This window comes from Scyliorhinus canicula, chromosome 3 (assembly GCF_902713615.1).
Source record: "Scyliorhinus canicula chromosome 3, sScyCan1.1, whole genome shotgun sequence".
NCBI classification, from domain to species: Eukaryota; Metazoa; Chordata; class Chondrichthyes; order Carcharhiniformes; family Scyliorhinidae; genus Scyliorhinus; species Scyliorhinus canicula.
In genome coordinates this window covers 271,240,902-271,257,986 of record NC_052148.1, presented here as the reverse complement: position 1 = coordinate 271,257,986, position 17,085 = coordinate 271,240,902, and the positions used below count along the sequence as shown (strand labels likewise).

General features: G+C 48.1%; 1 protein-coding gene across 1 annotated transcript in view; it reads left to right on the top strand.

Annotated features, from left to right (window-relative positions):
• The window catches only part of abcg2a (ATP-binding cassette, sub-family G (WHITE), member 2a), a 92,401-nt gene that overhangs the window by 55,826 nt on the left and 19,490 nt on the right, over positions 1 to 17,085 (top strand). Inside the window, exons 5-10 of the mRNA XM_038792810.1 lie at positions 725 to 877; positions 2,492 to 2,649; positions 5,936 to 6,087; positions 10,912 to 11,016; positions 11,690 to 11,943; positions 14,583 to 14,665. Coding sequence (XP_038648738.1) covers positions 725 to 877; positions 2,492 to 2,649; positions 5,936 to 6,087; positions 10,912 to 11,016; positions 11,690 to 11,943; positions 14,583 to 14,665 — 905 coding nt within the window. The remainder of the gene's footprint in view (positions 1 to 724; positions 878 to 2,491; positions 2,650 to 5,935; positions 6,088 to 10,911; positions 11,017 to 11,689; positions 11,944 to 14,582; positions 14,666 to 17,085) is intronic.

The following is a 17,085-nucleotide window of genomic DNA, read 5'->3' as shown; positions in this document are numbered from 1 at the left end:
GATGGGCCAAATGGCCTCCCTCTGCACTGTAGGGATTCTGTAGTTCTATGAACACTGTTCATTGCCTTCGTGGATAGCACTCCCACCTCCATGTTAGAAGGTTGTGTGTCTAAATCCCACACTACAAGCTCAAGTGCATAATTTAGGCTGGCACTCCCAGTGCTGTACTAAGGGAGTGCAGCATTGAAACATGGGCCGAGTGGCCTCCGTCTGCCCCTAATTCATCTGTTCATATTTCAACTTTGCTGTTTGTGGGATTTCACTGCACGCAAACTTGCTGCAACAGTAACGGAGATTGAATGTACCTGATTGGCTGCAGAGAATTCTGCAACATTCTGAAGTTGTGCGAAATGCAAGTTATTTTTCTTTATTCCTTCTTCCTGGGAACGCAGCAACAGGAGGAAGCCATCGAGTATCTATCTGTCCCCTCATACAATAATGAAATTAAATGAAAATCGCTTATTGTCACGAGTAGGCTTCAACTGAAGTTACTGTGAAAAGCCCCTAGTCGCCACATTCCGGCGCCTGTTCGGAGTGGCTGGTACGGGAATCGAACCCTTGCTGCTGGCCTGCCTTGGTCTGCTTTCAAAGATCAACAAGACGTCTGATTGAAATGTCAGCTCTCCATATGTCATTTAAACATCTGCTCGAACGAATAATGATTTCTAGGCTTTGGGTTGATCTGCCTGTGGTCTTAATCTCATCAAATCTTCCCGTTTTACAGGACGATGTGGTAATGGGAACGCTGACGGTGAGAGAGAATTTACAATTTTCCGCCGCACTGCGTTTATCGAGGAGTATCCACCACAAGGAGAGGAACAAAAGGGTTGACCAGGTCATTAAAGAACTCGGACTGACCCATGTGGCAGACTCCAAGGTACAAGAGAGTTCCTATCCCATTCTCGGCTGAAATCTGAAACACTGGGTGGGATTTTCTGGCCCCGTCCAGCACCTGACCATCAGGTCCCGCCGAAAGTCAATGGATTTTTGGCGGGATTGCCGAATCTCACCCTCCACTTTCCCTTGTCCTTATTATTTTTTTGTGAAAGACCAAAGGGGCCGGAAATGGATGGAAAAGAAGTTGATGCCACCCCACCAGTGTCAGTGTGCAAGATGTATCTGTACAAATCTGTTGTGAGATGGAGATATGCCATGGATTGCGATTCACCGATCATTGCTGGAAGATTTGCGCTATTAGCCTGTCGATTTAAAAACAGCAAGTGAGGGCGGCGGGGTGGCGCAGTGGTTAGCACTGCTTCCTCACAACGCCGAGGACCCGGGTTCAATCCGACCTCGGGTCACTGTGCGTGTGGAGTTTGCACATTCTCCCCGTGTCTGCGTGGGTTTCACCCCCACATCCCAAAGATGTGCAGGGTAGGTGGATTGGCCAGGCTAAATTGCCCCTTCATTGGGAAAAAGGATTGGGTACTCTAAATTGTTTTTTTCTTAAAGTAACCATCTGCCCGTCGTGTGCTATGAAACTGATGGACTTCTACAAGTTTTATGAACTAATCTTGTCGCTGTCCTTTAGGGCTGGTTAGCTAATATTTTGCCAGCTTTGACAAAGGTCATCTGGAATCGAAACATTAGGTCTTGTCTCTCCCTACAGATACTGCCAGACCTGCTGAGATTTTCCACCATTTTCTCTTTGGTAGTAAATGATTTTACCCTGTTAATGACCTGGGCCGGGATTCTCCCCTACCCGGTGGGGCGGGGGTCTCGGCGTGTTGGAGTGGCGTGAACCACTCCGGCGTCGGGCCGCCCAAAAGGAATTCTCCGCACCTTTAGGGGCCAAGCCCTCACATTGAGGGGCTAGGCCCGTGCTGGAATGGTTCCCACTCCGGCGGCTGGCGTGAACAGCCTTTGTAAGTCCGTGCCTGCGCCGGAGCATCAGCGGCTGCTGACGTCATACCGGCGCATGTGCAGGGGAGGGGGTCTCTTCCGCCTCCGCCATGATGAAGACCATGGCGAAGGCGGAAGAAAAAGAATGCCCCCACGGCACAGGCCTGCCCGCCGATCGGTGGGCCCCGATTGCGGGCCAGGCCACCGTGGGGGCACCCCCCGGGGTCAGATCGCCCCGCGTGCCCCCCCCCCCAGGACCCCGGAGCCCGCCCGCAACGCCAATCCCGCTGGTCAGGTAGGTGGTTTAATCCACACCGGCGGGAGAGGCCTGTCAGCGGCGGGACTTCAGCCCATCACAGGCCGGAGAATCGCCGCGGGGGTCCCGCCGACTGGCGTGGGGGGCCTGCCGACTGGCGGGGCGCAATTCCCGACCCCGCCAAATCTTGGGGGGGGCGGAGAATTCGGGACACGGCGGGGGCGGGATTGACGCCCCTGATTTCTGGAGATTTTAGTGTTGTTGGTTTGCAGGGCACTGTTTACATTGGTTGTCCTCTGGCCTCCTTCAGTAGTTGCGGTGTGTTTCTTTTTGAATTAGTGTATTTTTGCAGCTAATCTCCCAGTAACCTTTCCCTTTTCATATTTAAAACAGGTTGGATCCTTGTTTATTCGAGGAGTGTCTGGTGGAGAACGAAAGAGGACAAATATAGGAATGGAACTGATCATTGACTCACCGGTTTTGTTCTTGGATGAACCGACCACGGGGTTGGATGCCAGCACAGCGCTCGCAGTCCTGATGCTACTTCAAAGGTGTCTTCATCTAACCAACTAGTTACCTTTTAACCAAAGCAAAAATACTGTGGATACTGGAGAGCAGAAATAAAAACGGAAGAGAATTGCGGAGAATGCACTCAGCAAGTCAGGCGACATCTGTGGAGAGAGAAGCAGATTTAATGTTTCAGGTCGATGACCTTCCACCAGAACTGGAAGATGTCAGAGGTGTAACTGGACTTAAGCAAGTACGGAGGCAGGGAAAGCTGGGAAGACCACGGAATAACAGGGGGGGAAGGTATGTGATTGGGCAGAAGGCAGGAGAGATTAAATGATTAAAGGGACGCTGGTGTGAGGCAAAAGGCAAATGATCAGTTTAGAGGAGGTGTAAATGGGGAAAACAGGATCATTCCCTGGGAGCGGTGATTAGATCTGAAAGGATTGGGATTAATGTTGAATCTGGAGCATTGGTAACTTTATAACTAGAGAACTTTTAACATCGCTCTCCAGAACATCATTGTTTACTCAAGAACGGGAGTAAAATTTTACAGTATTTCTGGGGAGCTTTTAGTGTTTTCCATGGCATCAACGCATAAGGTGCAATGTTATTTCTGCATGGAAGTTATTTTGAGGACTATAAGAATATAGGAACATGGTGCTCAGGAGCAGGAGTAGGCCACTCAGTTTTCCCAGACCATTTAAAGTATTAATAGCTGAAACTGCAAGCACCTGAACCCTCTCAGTTTCATGTAAACAAACATTGTGAAATTGACAGTAGAGATCAGGGAGCAAGAGCTGTCAATCAAACAATGTTTTCCCTGGAACTCAGGTGTTTCAACAGTCTATTGGATGTGTGCCTCATTGTGCACGACGCTCAGTTGCACAAAACAAAGAGGTTGGTTGACACTTTAAAGGTTCTGAATATTTGGCACTGCTATTGGCCTGAGGGAAAAGGATTGTTTTAAGAAAGTTAACTGTTACCAATTAATAATTTTTAAAGCTATTTTCACACATTCTATTGTCGCTCATTGGTTCGATACAGTTTATAGTGGATGAATGGGCTAAAAGTGCCACGGTTTGGCACGGAGGGCTTGAGGGGCCACGTGAAGTGAATGGAGGTGTGTGAGGTGGCATTGAGAGTGTGTGGGGGTTTTAAGTGGGGGGGGATCTAGAGGGACTTATTTTATTCATTGTTTCTGAGACAAAGTCCCACACCACTGAGACGGGCCTATCAAACAGCCGGCCTCTGCTCCCGCAGCCCCTATGACGGCCTCCAAAGGTTTTCCTGGGTTGGCTGGCACAACTTCAGCCCTCACCTCCCACAATGGAAACCCTGTCTGTGCGGCACATTTTTCCCAAGGTGGGAAGGCCTAGTCAGGAATGCTCTGCACTCTTGCCTCAAGAGTGAAAACCCAGGTCTTTATGCTGGGTGAAGAAGTGGTCCTTATTGAAGCAGTGAAACCAAACACAAATTAAAACAATTGTAGTGTTCAAGCAATAGTTAAAAGGAGAGGAATATTACCCTGCCCCTCATCTCGAGTAGAGATGTAACCAGATTCTCTCCTGTACCTTTACTTCTACGCCTGACTTCTTACAATCACCAGTATGATTCAGAAATGATTTTCATTCATTGAACTATTTTGTAAATGTTATCACCGCAGTTCAAACTAATTAGTATTTTGATATGGTTACTCTTAAAAAAGCAGCTTCAACACTTAGGTCAAGGATTTTCACCTCAGAGTTTACATGACTTTAGCACAAATTGTTTGAATAGAGTTAAATATTGCTGAATATTAATTATTCACAGTAGGTGCGGCCTTCCTCAAATATAGTACATTGTTTGGCTTCCACATGAACAGTTTTCACACTTTTGCCTCTGGTTTCTCTTTCTCTCCACTCTCGGAACTTCCACATTTCCACATGACATAGAAGTCCATGGAACTGACAGCACAGAAACTCGCCATCACACCCCAAACTGGTGTCTACGCTCCGCAAGAGGCACTCACCGTAATAACCTATCCTTCCAATCCATTTCCCCTGTGTTTACCGAGCTTCCCCTTTGATATCTATGCTATTCACCTCAACTAATCGCTGTGGTAGGGAGTTTACATTTTCACTGCACTCTGGGTGAAGAAGTTCCTGCTGAATTCACTTTTACCATTTTGTGTGTTTAAATAGTCTTAATTTCTGTTCCACCAACGAATTGTAACGGGCTTGCAGACAATAGTGGCCAAGAACAGGAAGAGCTGCCCTGATATTCCTCCGCCCGGCCATAACCCTCGTAAGAGGGAAGGTGTTGGGATTTGTCCTTCTCTTCCCACCTGCCTCCTTCAGTTAGGAAAATAACTTTTCAGTTGTACTACACAACTCCTTCCCCTTCCCTCCCCATCCCTGTACCCTCCTCCAGCCTACAATCCTTTGCCATCTCCGCACTCCTCCAGTTCTGGTTTCTTGAGCATCGCCGATTTTAATCGCTCCACCTTTGGCAGCAGTGCCTTCAGCTTTCTTGGGCCCTGAGCTCTGAAACCCCAAACCTACATTGCTGCGCCTCTCTACTTCTCTCTCCTTTACGATGTCCTTAAAACCAGCCTCTTTAAGGCAGCACGGTGGCGCGGTAGTTAGCACTGCTGCCTCACGGGGTCGAGGTCCCAGGTTCGATCCCGGCCCCGGGTCACTGTCCGTGTGGAGTTTGCACATTCTCCCCGTGTTTGCGTGGGTTTCACCCCCACAACCCAAAGATGTGCAGGGTAGGTGGAGTGGCCACGCTAAATTGCCCCTTCATTGGAAAAAATTAGTTGGGTACTCTAAATGTATTAAACAAAACAGCTTCTTTAGCCAAGGTTTTTGTCATCTGACCCAATAACTCCCTAGCTGGCCCAGTGTTGAATTTTGTTTAATAATCGCTCCCAGAGCGCGTTAAGAGCACTGCATAAGTGAAAGTTCTCATTGAATTCACGGCGCTGAGGTCCCAGGTTCGATCCCGGCTCTGGGTCACTGTCCGTGTGGAGTTTGCACATTCTCCCCGTGTCTGCGTGGGTTTCGCCCCCACAACCCAAAGATGTGCAGGCTGGGTGGATTGGCCACGTTAAAGTGCCCCTTAATTGGGAAAGAAAATGAATTGGGTACTCTAAAGTTATGAAAAAAAAAGTTCTCATTGAGTGTTCAAACGTGATCAATAACTGGGGTAGCTGCTTAAAGTTAATTTAGCTTTTCTCGCGCTGTAAGAATGACCCAACAACTTGAGGTTTGAGTAGGATTACCCAACAACTCGATAACTTGAATGAAAACTTGTTGCGATGTTTACTTTTGGCATTTTTCTTCTCAGGATGTCAAGAAAGGGTAAAGCAATTATCTTCTCAATCCACCAGCCCAGGTACTCTATATTTAAGCTGTTTGACAGCTTGACACTGCTGGCCAGTGGCAGGCTGATTTACCATGGTCCAGCCAGAGAGGCACTGGATTATTTCTCTGGAATCGGTGAGTGGTTGTAAATCAGACAATAGATTATTGCTGGGATTCCAGATTTAAAAAGACTCTTTGCGTAAAGTACTGGGAAGATCTATTTGCTGCAGCATCTCCCTCCAGTTCAGTCTTGTGGCACATTTGAAAAGAAAGGCTTGTATTTCTGTCACACCTTTCATATCAACGTTTGAACATACTAATTGTGGTGAATCACATTCCGCGTAATTCACACTGTGGTTATATAATCTGCTGTATTCACGTTAGCTCGGTATACGAGCAGTTGCGCAGCTCTACCCATAGGGGGAGATGAGGAGCTTGTACTGGGCTCCACCCATGGCTCCGCCCATGGCTCCTCCCACTAACCTGAAGTATAAAGGTTGCAGTTGTGAGCCTGCCTGCCAGATCATCACGTCGCAGGCAGGCTCTGTTGTAAGACTATTAAAGCCACTGTTCACTTCCAACCATGTGTCTTGTGAATTGATGGTCACATCACTAATTAACAGCAAGGGTAGGCCATTCGACCCGGTGGGCCTGCTCCACCAATCAATAAGATTGCGGCCTCTACTTTCCTGTCTCGATACCCTTTGACTCCCTCGTCAATTAAGAATCTGTCTAATTCAGCCTTTAAAATATTCAATGACCCGGCTTCCACTGCTCTCTGGAGAGGAGAATGCCACAGACCCACAATCCTCCGAGAGGAACAAATTCTCCTCATCTCCATCTTAAATGGGCCACCCCTTATTTTTAAACAGCCCCCCCCCCCCCCCCCCCCCCCCCCCCCCCCAATTCTAGTCTCTCCCACAAGGGGAGACATCCTCTCAGTATCCACTCTGTCAAGCCCCCTCAGAATCTGAAATGTTTCAATCCGGTCACCTCTCAATCCTCAAAACACCAATGGATACAGGAGTCCACCCTTTCCTCATAAGGAATCCGCGGTCCCAGGAATCAGTCGAGTGGACCTTCCCTGACCTGCATTTACACCCTTTCTTAAATATGGAGACCAAAACTGTACACTGTACTCCTCCAGATGTGGTCCCCCCCAGCACCCTGTACGACTGTAGCAAAACTGCCCTGCTTTTATTTATCCCTTGCGATAAACAACATTCCATTTACTTCCTAATCACTTGCTGTACCTGCAGACTAACATTTTGTGATTCCCTTACCAGGACACCCACGTCCCTCTGTGCTTCTGAATTCCGCAGTCTCTCTCTTGCAATTTAAATAATTTGCTGCTTTTCTATCCTTCCTGCCAAAGTGGACACATTTTCCCACACGATGCTCCATCTGCCAAATTTTTTGCCCACACAGTTAACTCGCCTGTGTACCTTTGCAGGTTCCCTGTGCCTTCTTCAAACTTACTTTGCTACTTTATTTAGCAACCCGTACGTTCAGTCCCTTCATCCAACTCATCGATATAAATTGCAAATACCTGTGCCCCAGCACACTGTGATATTCCACACGTCACACATTTCCAACCTGAAAATGGCCCATTTATGCCTACTCTCTGTTTTCTGTGAGGTAATCAATCCTCTATCCATGCTAATATGTTACCCCCAACACCGTAACTCCTTACTTTGCGCCGGTAACCTTTGATGCGGCACCTTCTCAAATATCTTCTGGAAATCTAAGTACAGCACATCCACAGGTTCCCCTTGATCTATGTTGCTTGCTACTTCCTCACAGAGCCCTAATAAATTAGTCAAACACGATTTCCCCTTCAAAAAACCTGAAATGCCTGATTGCATTGCGAACTTCTAAGTGCCTCATCACCTTGGCACGTCCCAAAGACCTCTCCCGCCAATGAAGTACTTTTGAAGTGAAGTCATTATTGTAATGCAGAAAATGAAGCAGCAAGCTCCCACAAAGAGCAGTGTGATAATGACTAGATAATCTGTTTTTGTAATGTTTTTTAAAACATAAATTTAGAGGACCCAATTCATTTTTTTTCCAATTAAGGAGCAATTTAGCATGGCCAATCCATTAACCCTGGACATCTTTGGGTTGTGGGGGTGAAACCCACCCAAACACGGGGAGAATGTGGAAACTCCACATGGACAGTGACCCAGAGCCGGTATCGAACCCGGGACTTCGGCGCCGTGAGGCAGCAGGGCTAAACTAGTTCAGCACAACATTGTGGGCTGAAGGGCCTGTACTGTGCCGTACAGTTCTATGTTCTATTTCTAACCCACTGCGCCACCATGCTGCCCCTGTTTTTGTAATGTTGACTGAATTCTAAATATTGGCTAAGGATACCAGAGAGAACCTAGCTACTGTCCTCCAAAATTGTGCCCTGGGATCGTTACAAAGTGCCTGAGAGAATATAGGGGGCTCAGTTTAATGTCTCACACTGAAGGTGGTTGATAGTGTGGCAATGGTTCAGTGCCACGTTGCAATATCAGCCGAGATCTTTGTACCTAACTCCTGGAGTGGGACTCGAACCTGCAACGTCCTGGCTCAGAGATGAGGTGCTGCCAGCTGAGCCACGGCCGACAATCCAGCTGCAGCCCACCAGCTCATCATTACAACAATATAATGGCCCAGAGAATGATGGGAAAATAACAGGGGAGGGGAGCGTAATTCAAGCCTAATTTTTAGAGGTTCCTAGGAGGGATCTTCTTTCAATGCTGGTTCCCAATGTGTCAAAGTTGATGGTCTATCCAGGCTCTTCATGTTGGGGATATAGGACTTGGGAGCAGGGCCATTTGACCCTTCAAGCCAACTCCGCCATTGGAAAGGATCATGGCTAATCTGATTGTGGTCTCAACTCCACACTCCTCTCTGCCACCTCCCCTCACCCCCGTGTGACCCTTGACTCGCCTCGACGGCCGGAAATCTGTCTAACTCAGCTTTGACGACATTCAATGACCCCCAACCTCCACAGCTCTCTGGGGAAGGGAATTCCACAGACCAACAACCCTCTGAGGGAAGAAAATTCTCCTCACCTCCCTTGAAAAGGGAGACTTAAAAACTGTCCGCTGGTTCTAATCTCCCCACACGAGGAAACACCCTCCTGGTATCCATCCTCCCTCAGGGACCTTAAATGTTTCAATAAGGTCACCTCTCATTCTTCTGAGCTCCAATGGGTATGGACACAACCTGTTCACCCTTCCTTCATTAGGTAAGCCCTTCATCCCATGAGCTGGGTGAGCCTTCTCTGAACTGTTTCCAATGCAATAACGGTCTATTGTAGATAACGTTCTGGAGGCCGATGCCTTTTACCTCCCTCCACACAGCTCATCAAAAGTTGTCCGCCTTCTCATTCAGATATAATAATTAATGAGAAACTGTCTGCAGCGAATGAAGGGTAAATAGCCAGAGGGAACAGATTTAAAGTGATTGGCAAAAGTAACCCGAGGCAACATGAGTGAAGCATTTATTCGACACAATGACTGGTTAGGATTTGGAATGCCATGTCTGAGAGGATGGTGGATACAATTTAATAGTAACCTTTAAAATGCAATTGAATTAATTTTTGAAGGAAAGAGAAAGTACTTTGCAAGTCATGTTGCAGCTTTATAGAAGCTTAGTTACGCCGCACTTGGAATATGGTGTTCAATTCTGGTCGCCACACTACCAGAAGGATGTGGCGGCTTTGGAGAGGGTGCAGAAGAGGTATACCAGAATGTTGCCTGGTATGGAGGGCATTAGCTACGAGGAGAGGTTGGATAAAGTTGGTTTGTTCTCACTGGAAGGACGGAGGTTAAGGGGCGACTTGATAGGAGTCTACAAGATTATATGGGGCATGGACAGAGTGGATAGTCAGAAGCTTTTTCCTGTGGTGATATGCATCACTGTAGATACACAAGGGGTTAATGTAAGTACACGTAGACTAGCTAGACACTAGAGGGAGCACCAGAGACATGACACACAGACACTCAACCAATAGGTCAGTAAGATAGGACATGTCCAATGGGCATTCACGATACACACAGAGGTGACACTACCACAGGGGGGCATTACACCAACCTATATATAGAGGACACAGCACACATGATCTTCCTCTTTCCAGTGGAGACACTCAGTGAGTACAGACACAGGGTTGATTCAACATCACACCCACCACGTGGATTGTAGCAGACTGGTTCGTCAGTCTGAGTAGCTATAGAAGGATTAACGGTAGAGGCGAATCCGAGTAGGAGAATTGTAAATAGTTTAATTAATGTGTTGAAGTTATGTCCACGTCTGAACCTTCCTTTGTCAGAGTGAACATCAAGGAAGCAGCTTATGCTACGCCAAGAGCATAACAAGACATTTCCCAGGGGGGAAGAATCAATTACTAGGGAGTATGGGTTTCAGGTGCGAGGGGCAAAGTTAGGACACGTACAAGGCAAGTTTTTTACACAGAGGGTGGTGGGAGCCTGGAACTCGCTGCCGGGGGAGGGAGCGGAAGCAGGGACGATAGTGACTTTAAGGGGTGCCTTGACAAATACATGAATAGGATGGGAATAGAGCGATATTGTCCCCAGAAGTGTAGGGTTTTGTTTAGACAGGCAGCATGGTCAGTGAAGGCTTGGAGGGCCGAAGGGCCTGTTCCTGTGATGTAATTTTCTTTGAATGAGCAGGTGAGTAGAACCACCTGGACTACTCTTCAAGGATCCTGCCCAAACTTAATGGATTGAATGACCTCCTACTATGTTGTGTTATTCGATGATCCAACAGCCCAGAGATATCCAATGGGATGTGAATCACCATAGGTTGCTGGTTGATTGGACAGTTCCTCGGGTCATTAGGAACTGGACTACCCAAACTGTCAACAACTGTTAAATTAAACAATCAACTTAACAATGTTTTATTTTTTGGGTTAACATTAGCTCTTGCTTTTTAACCTTTTTTAACCAGGTTACAGATGTGAGCCATTTAACAACCCTGCTGACTTTTTTCTTGACATTATCAATGGAGACTCAACTGCAGTGAACTTGCCTAAAGATGTGGACCTTGATCCAGGTAAATATGTACAATGGGTCCTAAATAGCCAATATTGATTGTTCATGATGATGATTTCTAATATTTCCACCTCTCACAGTTGCTTCACAGCTCCAGGGTCCCAGGTTCGATTCCCCCCTTGGGTCACTGTCTGTGCGGAGTCTGCACATTCTCTCCGTGTCTGTGTGGGTTTCCTCCGGGCGCTCCGGTTCTTCCCCCCCCCCCCCCCCCCCCCCCACCCCCCTCCCCCACAGTTCAAAGATGTGCGGGTTAGGTGGATTGGCCATGATAAATTGCCCTTTGTGTCCAAAAACGTTTGGGTGGGGTTACTGGGTTACAACAATTTGGTGGGGGCGTGGGCTTAAGTGGGGTGCTCTTTCCAAGGGCCGGTGCAGACCCGATGGGCTGAATGGCCTCCTTCTACACTGTAAATTGTATGATTCTGTGATTATCTGATAGTCATTTACACTTACCAGGTCATTAGCAAGGTACATCGACTGAACTGGACAAGACTAATCTTCCTGTGCTGGGTTTATGTTGCATCTACATTACCACCATTCTTGCATTCCAATGATGAATCAGCCAATGAGTTGCCGATTTTCCAAATCTAACTGTGTTTAAAGCTATTTACATTTAAATGTTATGGGGTGGACTTAAGAACATATTTGAGTGTTTGTTTTGCCTCCTATCATAGAACTGGCTCTTGAAGTATCTGCTTTAAACAAAGGCACTACCGTAGCAGAGAATCTAGCAGATGAATTTTCCAGGTCCACCTATTACAGTGAAATGATGTCCGAATTAGAAAAGGAGTCTCAGGGAAAACCCCGGGATTCTGTGATCGTTTCCAGGACGATTACGTACACCACGTCATTCTGTCACCAACTGAAATGGGTGACCCAACGATCTCTCATAAACCTCCTTCGGAATCCCCAGGCTTCTGTTGCTCAAGTAAGTGCCACTGAAACCCAAGGCGAAGAAATCGCCCTCATACATTGAACGTTTTTTGAACGAGAGCAATTTACAAAAATAAAGACAGAAGAGTTGAATTTATAGCGTGCTTATCAGATCGGACAGGAAATCCCAAAACAATTCGGATGCAATCCCTTAGTTTGCAACTGAGGGAGAATCATGGGCCAGTAAACAGGAAGAACTCACTGATTCTCTTTCAGCAGTTCTGTTCAGCTTCTACTTCCAGAGCCTGTTTTAAAATTAGGAGTCAACATTTTCGGATGGAGACGAGGAAAGTTTTTTCCTCTCCAGAGGGTTGGGCGACTTTGGAACGCTCTGCCTCAGGAGGCGGTGGAGGAGGGGGGGTCACTGCATATTTTTAAGGCGGAGGTAGATCGATCCTTATTAGGAAAGGGAATCCAAGGTTATCGGCAGAGAAAAGAGCTAATGTTTCGAGTCCGATGACTCTTTGTCAAAGCTAACAGACAGAGAGAGTGGGAAATATTTATACTGTGGAGTGAGAATGAAAGATGAGTCATAGCCACAGAAACCCAGGGAAACCGGGTGCTAATGGCCACAGATATTAAGGTGAAAGAGTGTTAATGGCAGTCCCCAGAGAGGACTTGATCCTTTTGGTTGGTTTGAGGGCACATCTTCGGGTATGTGCTGGTTCCGGGCGAGGATGGGCTTTTTGTTTTGTTTGCTTAGCGGCCAATTTTAAAAGTACTTAGAAGTTTCCAAGAGGGGAGACGCCTTTCCTCCGACTGCTCGGCACATCTCCACCACCGGATATCCACCCAGAAACATTGCTGATCGCCCTGCATTGACATAGCGTCCGTTCCTGCAGTTGTTCAGGTGCGTCACTTTTGAGTGGTTATAACCCTCGCGGAAGTCACTGGACTTCCCATGACCTCCGCTGAATACAAACTCCCCGATAATGAGGAGAAGGGGCTTCCCTGATACAGTGGATTAGATCGCTGGTATAAAAACCCCAAACTGAGAGCAGATGGGAGAGGGGGAACCCTGTGCAGCGAGTGCAGATCTTGCACATCGTGAATAAACATAACCTTTGTTTCTCCCTGATTGGTCAATGTGTGCTGCTTCAGCAGATTCTACAAATGCTCATGAACGTCGTCTACTAACATATAGACATGACTAGTCTGCTTAGATTTGGGGGGTTTTCTTGCACATCCTTGGTGTCGAGTTTTCTGAGCCCAACAAGCCTTGAAAATATGGCCCTTCTTTGCCGCAGTCCTTGCACGTATTTTCTCTACTCCACCATTCCCCCGCTGAGTGTCCAACTTGTGTACATCGGTGAACTGGTTGTACCCTTACAGCCTGGTTCCTTGTGGTATCCGTTTTGTGGATCTTTGCTCTATCTGGGCGACACGGTAGCACAGTGGTTCGCACTATTGCTTCACAGCGTCAGGGTCCTGGGTTCGATTCCCGGCTTGGGTCACTGTCTGTGTGTCGTCTGCACGTTCTCCCCGTGTCTGTGTGGGTTTCCTCCGGGTGCTCCGGTTCCTCCCACAAGTCCCGAAAGACGTGCTTGTTAGGTAATTTGGACATTCTGAATTCTCCCTCTGTGTACCCGAACAGGCGTCGGAATGTGGCGACGAGGGGCTTTTCACAGTAACTTCATTGCAGTGTTCATGTCAGCCTACTTGTGACAATAAAGATTATTATTATTATATCTGTGAAGGTTCTTTTGTTGCCAACTGCATCGTTATGGCTACGTCCACAGCAGCTTAGGGGCTTCCTCTGAATAGATTCACTGCGCAGTCCACAAACCAGCCTATCATGAAGAGTATCATCAAGTGATGCGGCAAACCCGCAACATTTGTCTTAAAATCACTAGGAGTTGTAAAAAGCATTCACCTTCTTCCTGGCTATAACGGTGGAACCAAAATCTTTCTGCAATTAACAACTGTCTGGGTGAGAAATGTCCCTTTAAAATCTTCATTAGTTTGATATCGGACTTCTCTCCCGGCTTTGCTGTGTGAACTAGGTTTTGTAGCCGTATATAATTGGAATTATTCCTCACACCCATGTCAGGGATTTGATCCACGGGGCGTGTTGTCAGAACGGCGGGAAGCACTGGTCTCAGAAGGCGTGCACCCGGTGAGCAGTACTCCCCGGGGAGCTCGGAGGTGAACACAGAGCCTGGGGTGAGAGGGCCGTGCCAGGCTAATGCCAGGGTGGTGCCGGGTGGGGTGGTGCCAGAGAGTGCGCCTGGGTGAACGTTGTTTCGTGGCATGATTGCTGGAACCCCCCCCCGTGCCTTCTTTTTCTTCATAGTTCCATACTACGCAGTGGAAAAACCTCCCCCAAAGGCTGGGGTTCTCCAGCTCTGCCAAAGGTGGGCACTGTCGTTGTTGGAACGGGAACATTTGGAGAGTGGCCAAAGGTCAACTCTCCAAATTTTCCCTTCCTGCCCGCAACCGTGCCTACTGCTGGCGTGGTGGGGTTCAAACCCGCAGTATCAGCCTGGGCCTCTCGATTACTCATCACCACTGCAACTCTATCTCCCCTCCAATCTTAGGAAGGGGAGAAAATGGGTGGAAAAATCACAACTGGGAAGTGGGGCATATCATCCTGAAATGCTTTATCGTTCTTAACAATTTTGCTTATTTGATTAGGTGGTGGTTACGTTTATCCTGGGGCTGATTGTGGGAGTCATATTTTATGGGGTTGAAGATGACCTGACAGGAATTCAGAACAGGTCAGTATAAAATTTCACAGATTCCACCACTTGATTGAAACATCCAAATCTCTCAGAGAAACATGATAGATGATCGGCAAGCACGATAACAACAACAAAAATTCACGTTCATGAAGCACCCTCAAATGTAAAGAGATGTCTCTGAGAAATATCAAACAAAACTTACAGTTTTACAGTTTACAGTACATTTAATTTCTCCCCCCCCCAATCTTATCCACCTTTCCTGCACCTTTCTCCTCTTTGCTTCCCCCTTCCCCTCCCCCCACACCTACAGTTCACCCTCTGATGTTAGTTTCCCTGCTGTTTGGCCTTTCACATTCTTTGTCCTCTCTGGGGACTGCCATTAACACTCTTTCCCCTCGGTTTCTGTGGCCATTAGCACCCGGTTCCCCTGGGTTTCTGCGGCTATGACTCATCTTTCACTCTCACTCCACAGTATAAATATTTCCCACCTTCTCTGTCTGTTAGCTTTGACAAAGAGTCATCAGACTCGAAACGTTGGCTCTTTTCTCTCCCTACAGATGCTGCCAGACCTGCTGAGATTTTCCAGCATTTCCGCAGTAATTTGCTTTTCTCACTCTTAGTCATGTTCAGTTTGTACCCTGAAAATCTGCCAAATTCTCTCAGTATTCTGAGTATACTGTCCATCCCAGCCAACGGGTCCGCTACATACAGGAGCAGGTCGTCCGCCTACAGCGATACCCTGTGCTCCACCCCTCCCCTGATCATTCCCTTCCACCCCCTCGTAGCTCTCAGGGCAATCGCCAGCGGCTCTATGGCCATTGGGGGCCTCACGGTAGCATGGTGGTTACATCAATGCTTCACAGCTCCAGGGTCCCAGGTTCGATTCCCGGCTGGGTCACTGTCTGTGTGGAGTCTGCACGTCCTCCCCGTGTGCGCATGGGTTTCCTCCGGGTGCTCCGGTTTCCTCCCACAGTCCAAAGATGTGCGGGTTAGGTGGATTGGCCATGCTAAATTGCCCGTAGTGTAAGGTTAATGGGGCGATTTTGGGTTACGGGTTACGTGGGTTTAAGTGGGGTGATCATTGTTCGGCACAACATCGAGGGCCGAAGGGCCTGTTCTGTGCTGTACAGTTCTATGTTCTATGTTCTATTGCAAACAGCAACTGGGAGAATGGACATCCCTGTCTGGTCCCCCGGTGTAGTCTAAAATACTCTGATGTTGTGCTATTCATCCTCACACTAGCTTTTGGGGCCTGGTACAATAGCCTAACCCAGTCAACAAAGCCCTCCCTGAAACCAAACCTTCCGAGTACCTCCCACAAATAGTCCCACTCCACCCGGTCAAAGGCCTTCTCGGCATCCATTGCCACCACTGCCTCTACCTCTCTGCCCTCCGGGGGCATCATGATCACATTGAGTAGTCTTCTCAAGTTGACTACCAGCTGTCTGCCTTTAACAAACCCTGTTTGGTCTTTCTCAATCACCTCCGGAACACAGTCCTCAATTCTGAGCGGCAAAATCTTAGCCAGGAGCTTGGCGTCGACGTTGATCAGGGAGATTGGTCTGTATGACCCACAGGCTTCCGGGTCTTTATCCCGTTTTAATATCAGCGAGATGGTCGCCTGTGACATCGTCGGGGGTAGAGTCCCTCTGTTCCTCACCTCGGAAAATACCCTAGTCAGCACCGGCCCCACTATCTCCGAGAACTTTTTATAGAACTCCACTGGGTATCCATCTGGCCCCGGGGATTTACCCAACTGCATGGCGTTCGAACCCCTCAGCTCTGATCGGGGTCTCCAGTCCGTCTACCAGCCCCCTACCCACTTTTGGGAAGGTCAGTCCGTCTAAGAAACGCTTCAACTCCTCCGGCTCCCCAGGGGGTTCCGAGGTATCGAGCTTGCTGTAAAACTCCCGAAACACCTTGTTCAGTCCTGACAGGTCATCCACTCTGTTCCCCATACCGTCCACTGCCCTGCCTATTTCTCTGGCCGCCCCCTTCCTCCTGAGTTGTTGCGCAAGCATTCTACTAGCTTCCTCCCCCGTGCTCATAGACCCTTTGCCTTCCTGAGTTGTTCCACTGCTTTGCTCGCGGACAACACTCCCAGCTCGGCCTGCAGTCTCCGTCTATCTCCAAGTAGGTCTTCCCTCGGGGCCTCTGCGTGTTCCCTATCTGTCCGGTGGATCTCCTTGACCAGTCTGTCCATTTCCGCTCTGTCCGTTCTATCTCTGTGGGCCCGAATTGATATCAGCTCCCCCCCGATTTATCCACTTTCTTGTGGACGGTAATGATGGTTAGGGCAGCACGGTGGCACAGTGGTTAGCATTGCTGCCTACGGCGCTGAGGACCTGGGTTCGACTCCCAGCCCTGGGTCACTGTCTGTGAGGAGTTTGCACATTCTCCCCGTGTCTGCGTGGGTTTCACCCCCACAACCCAAAGATGTGCAGGGTAGGTGGATT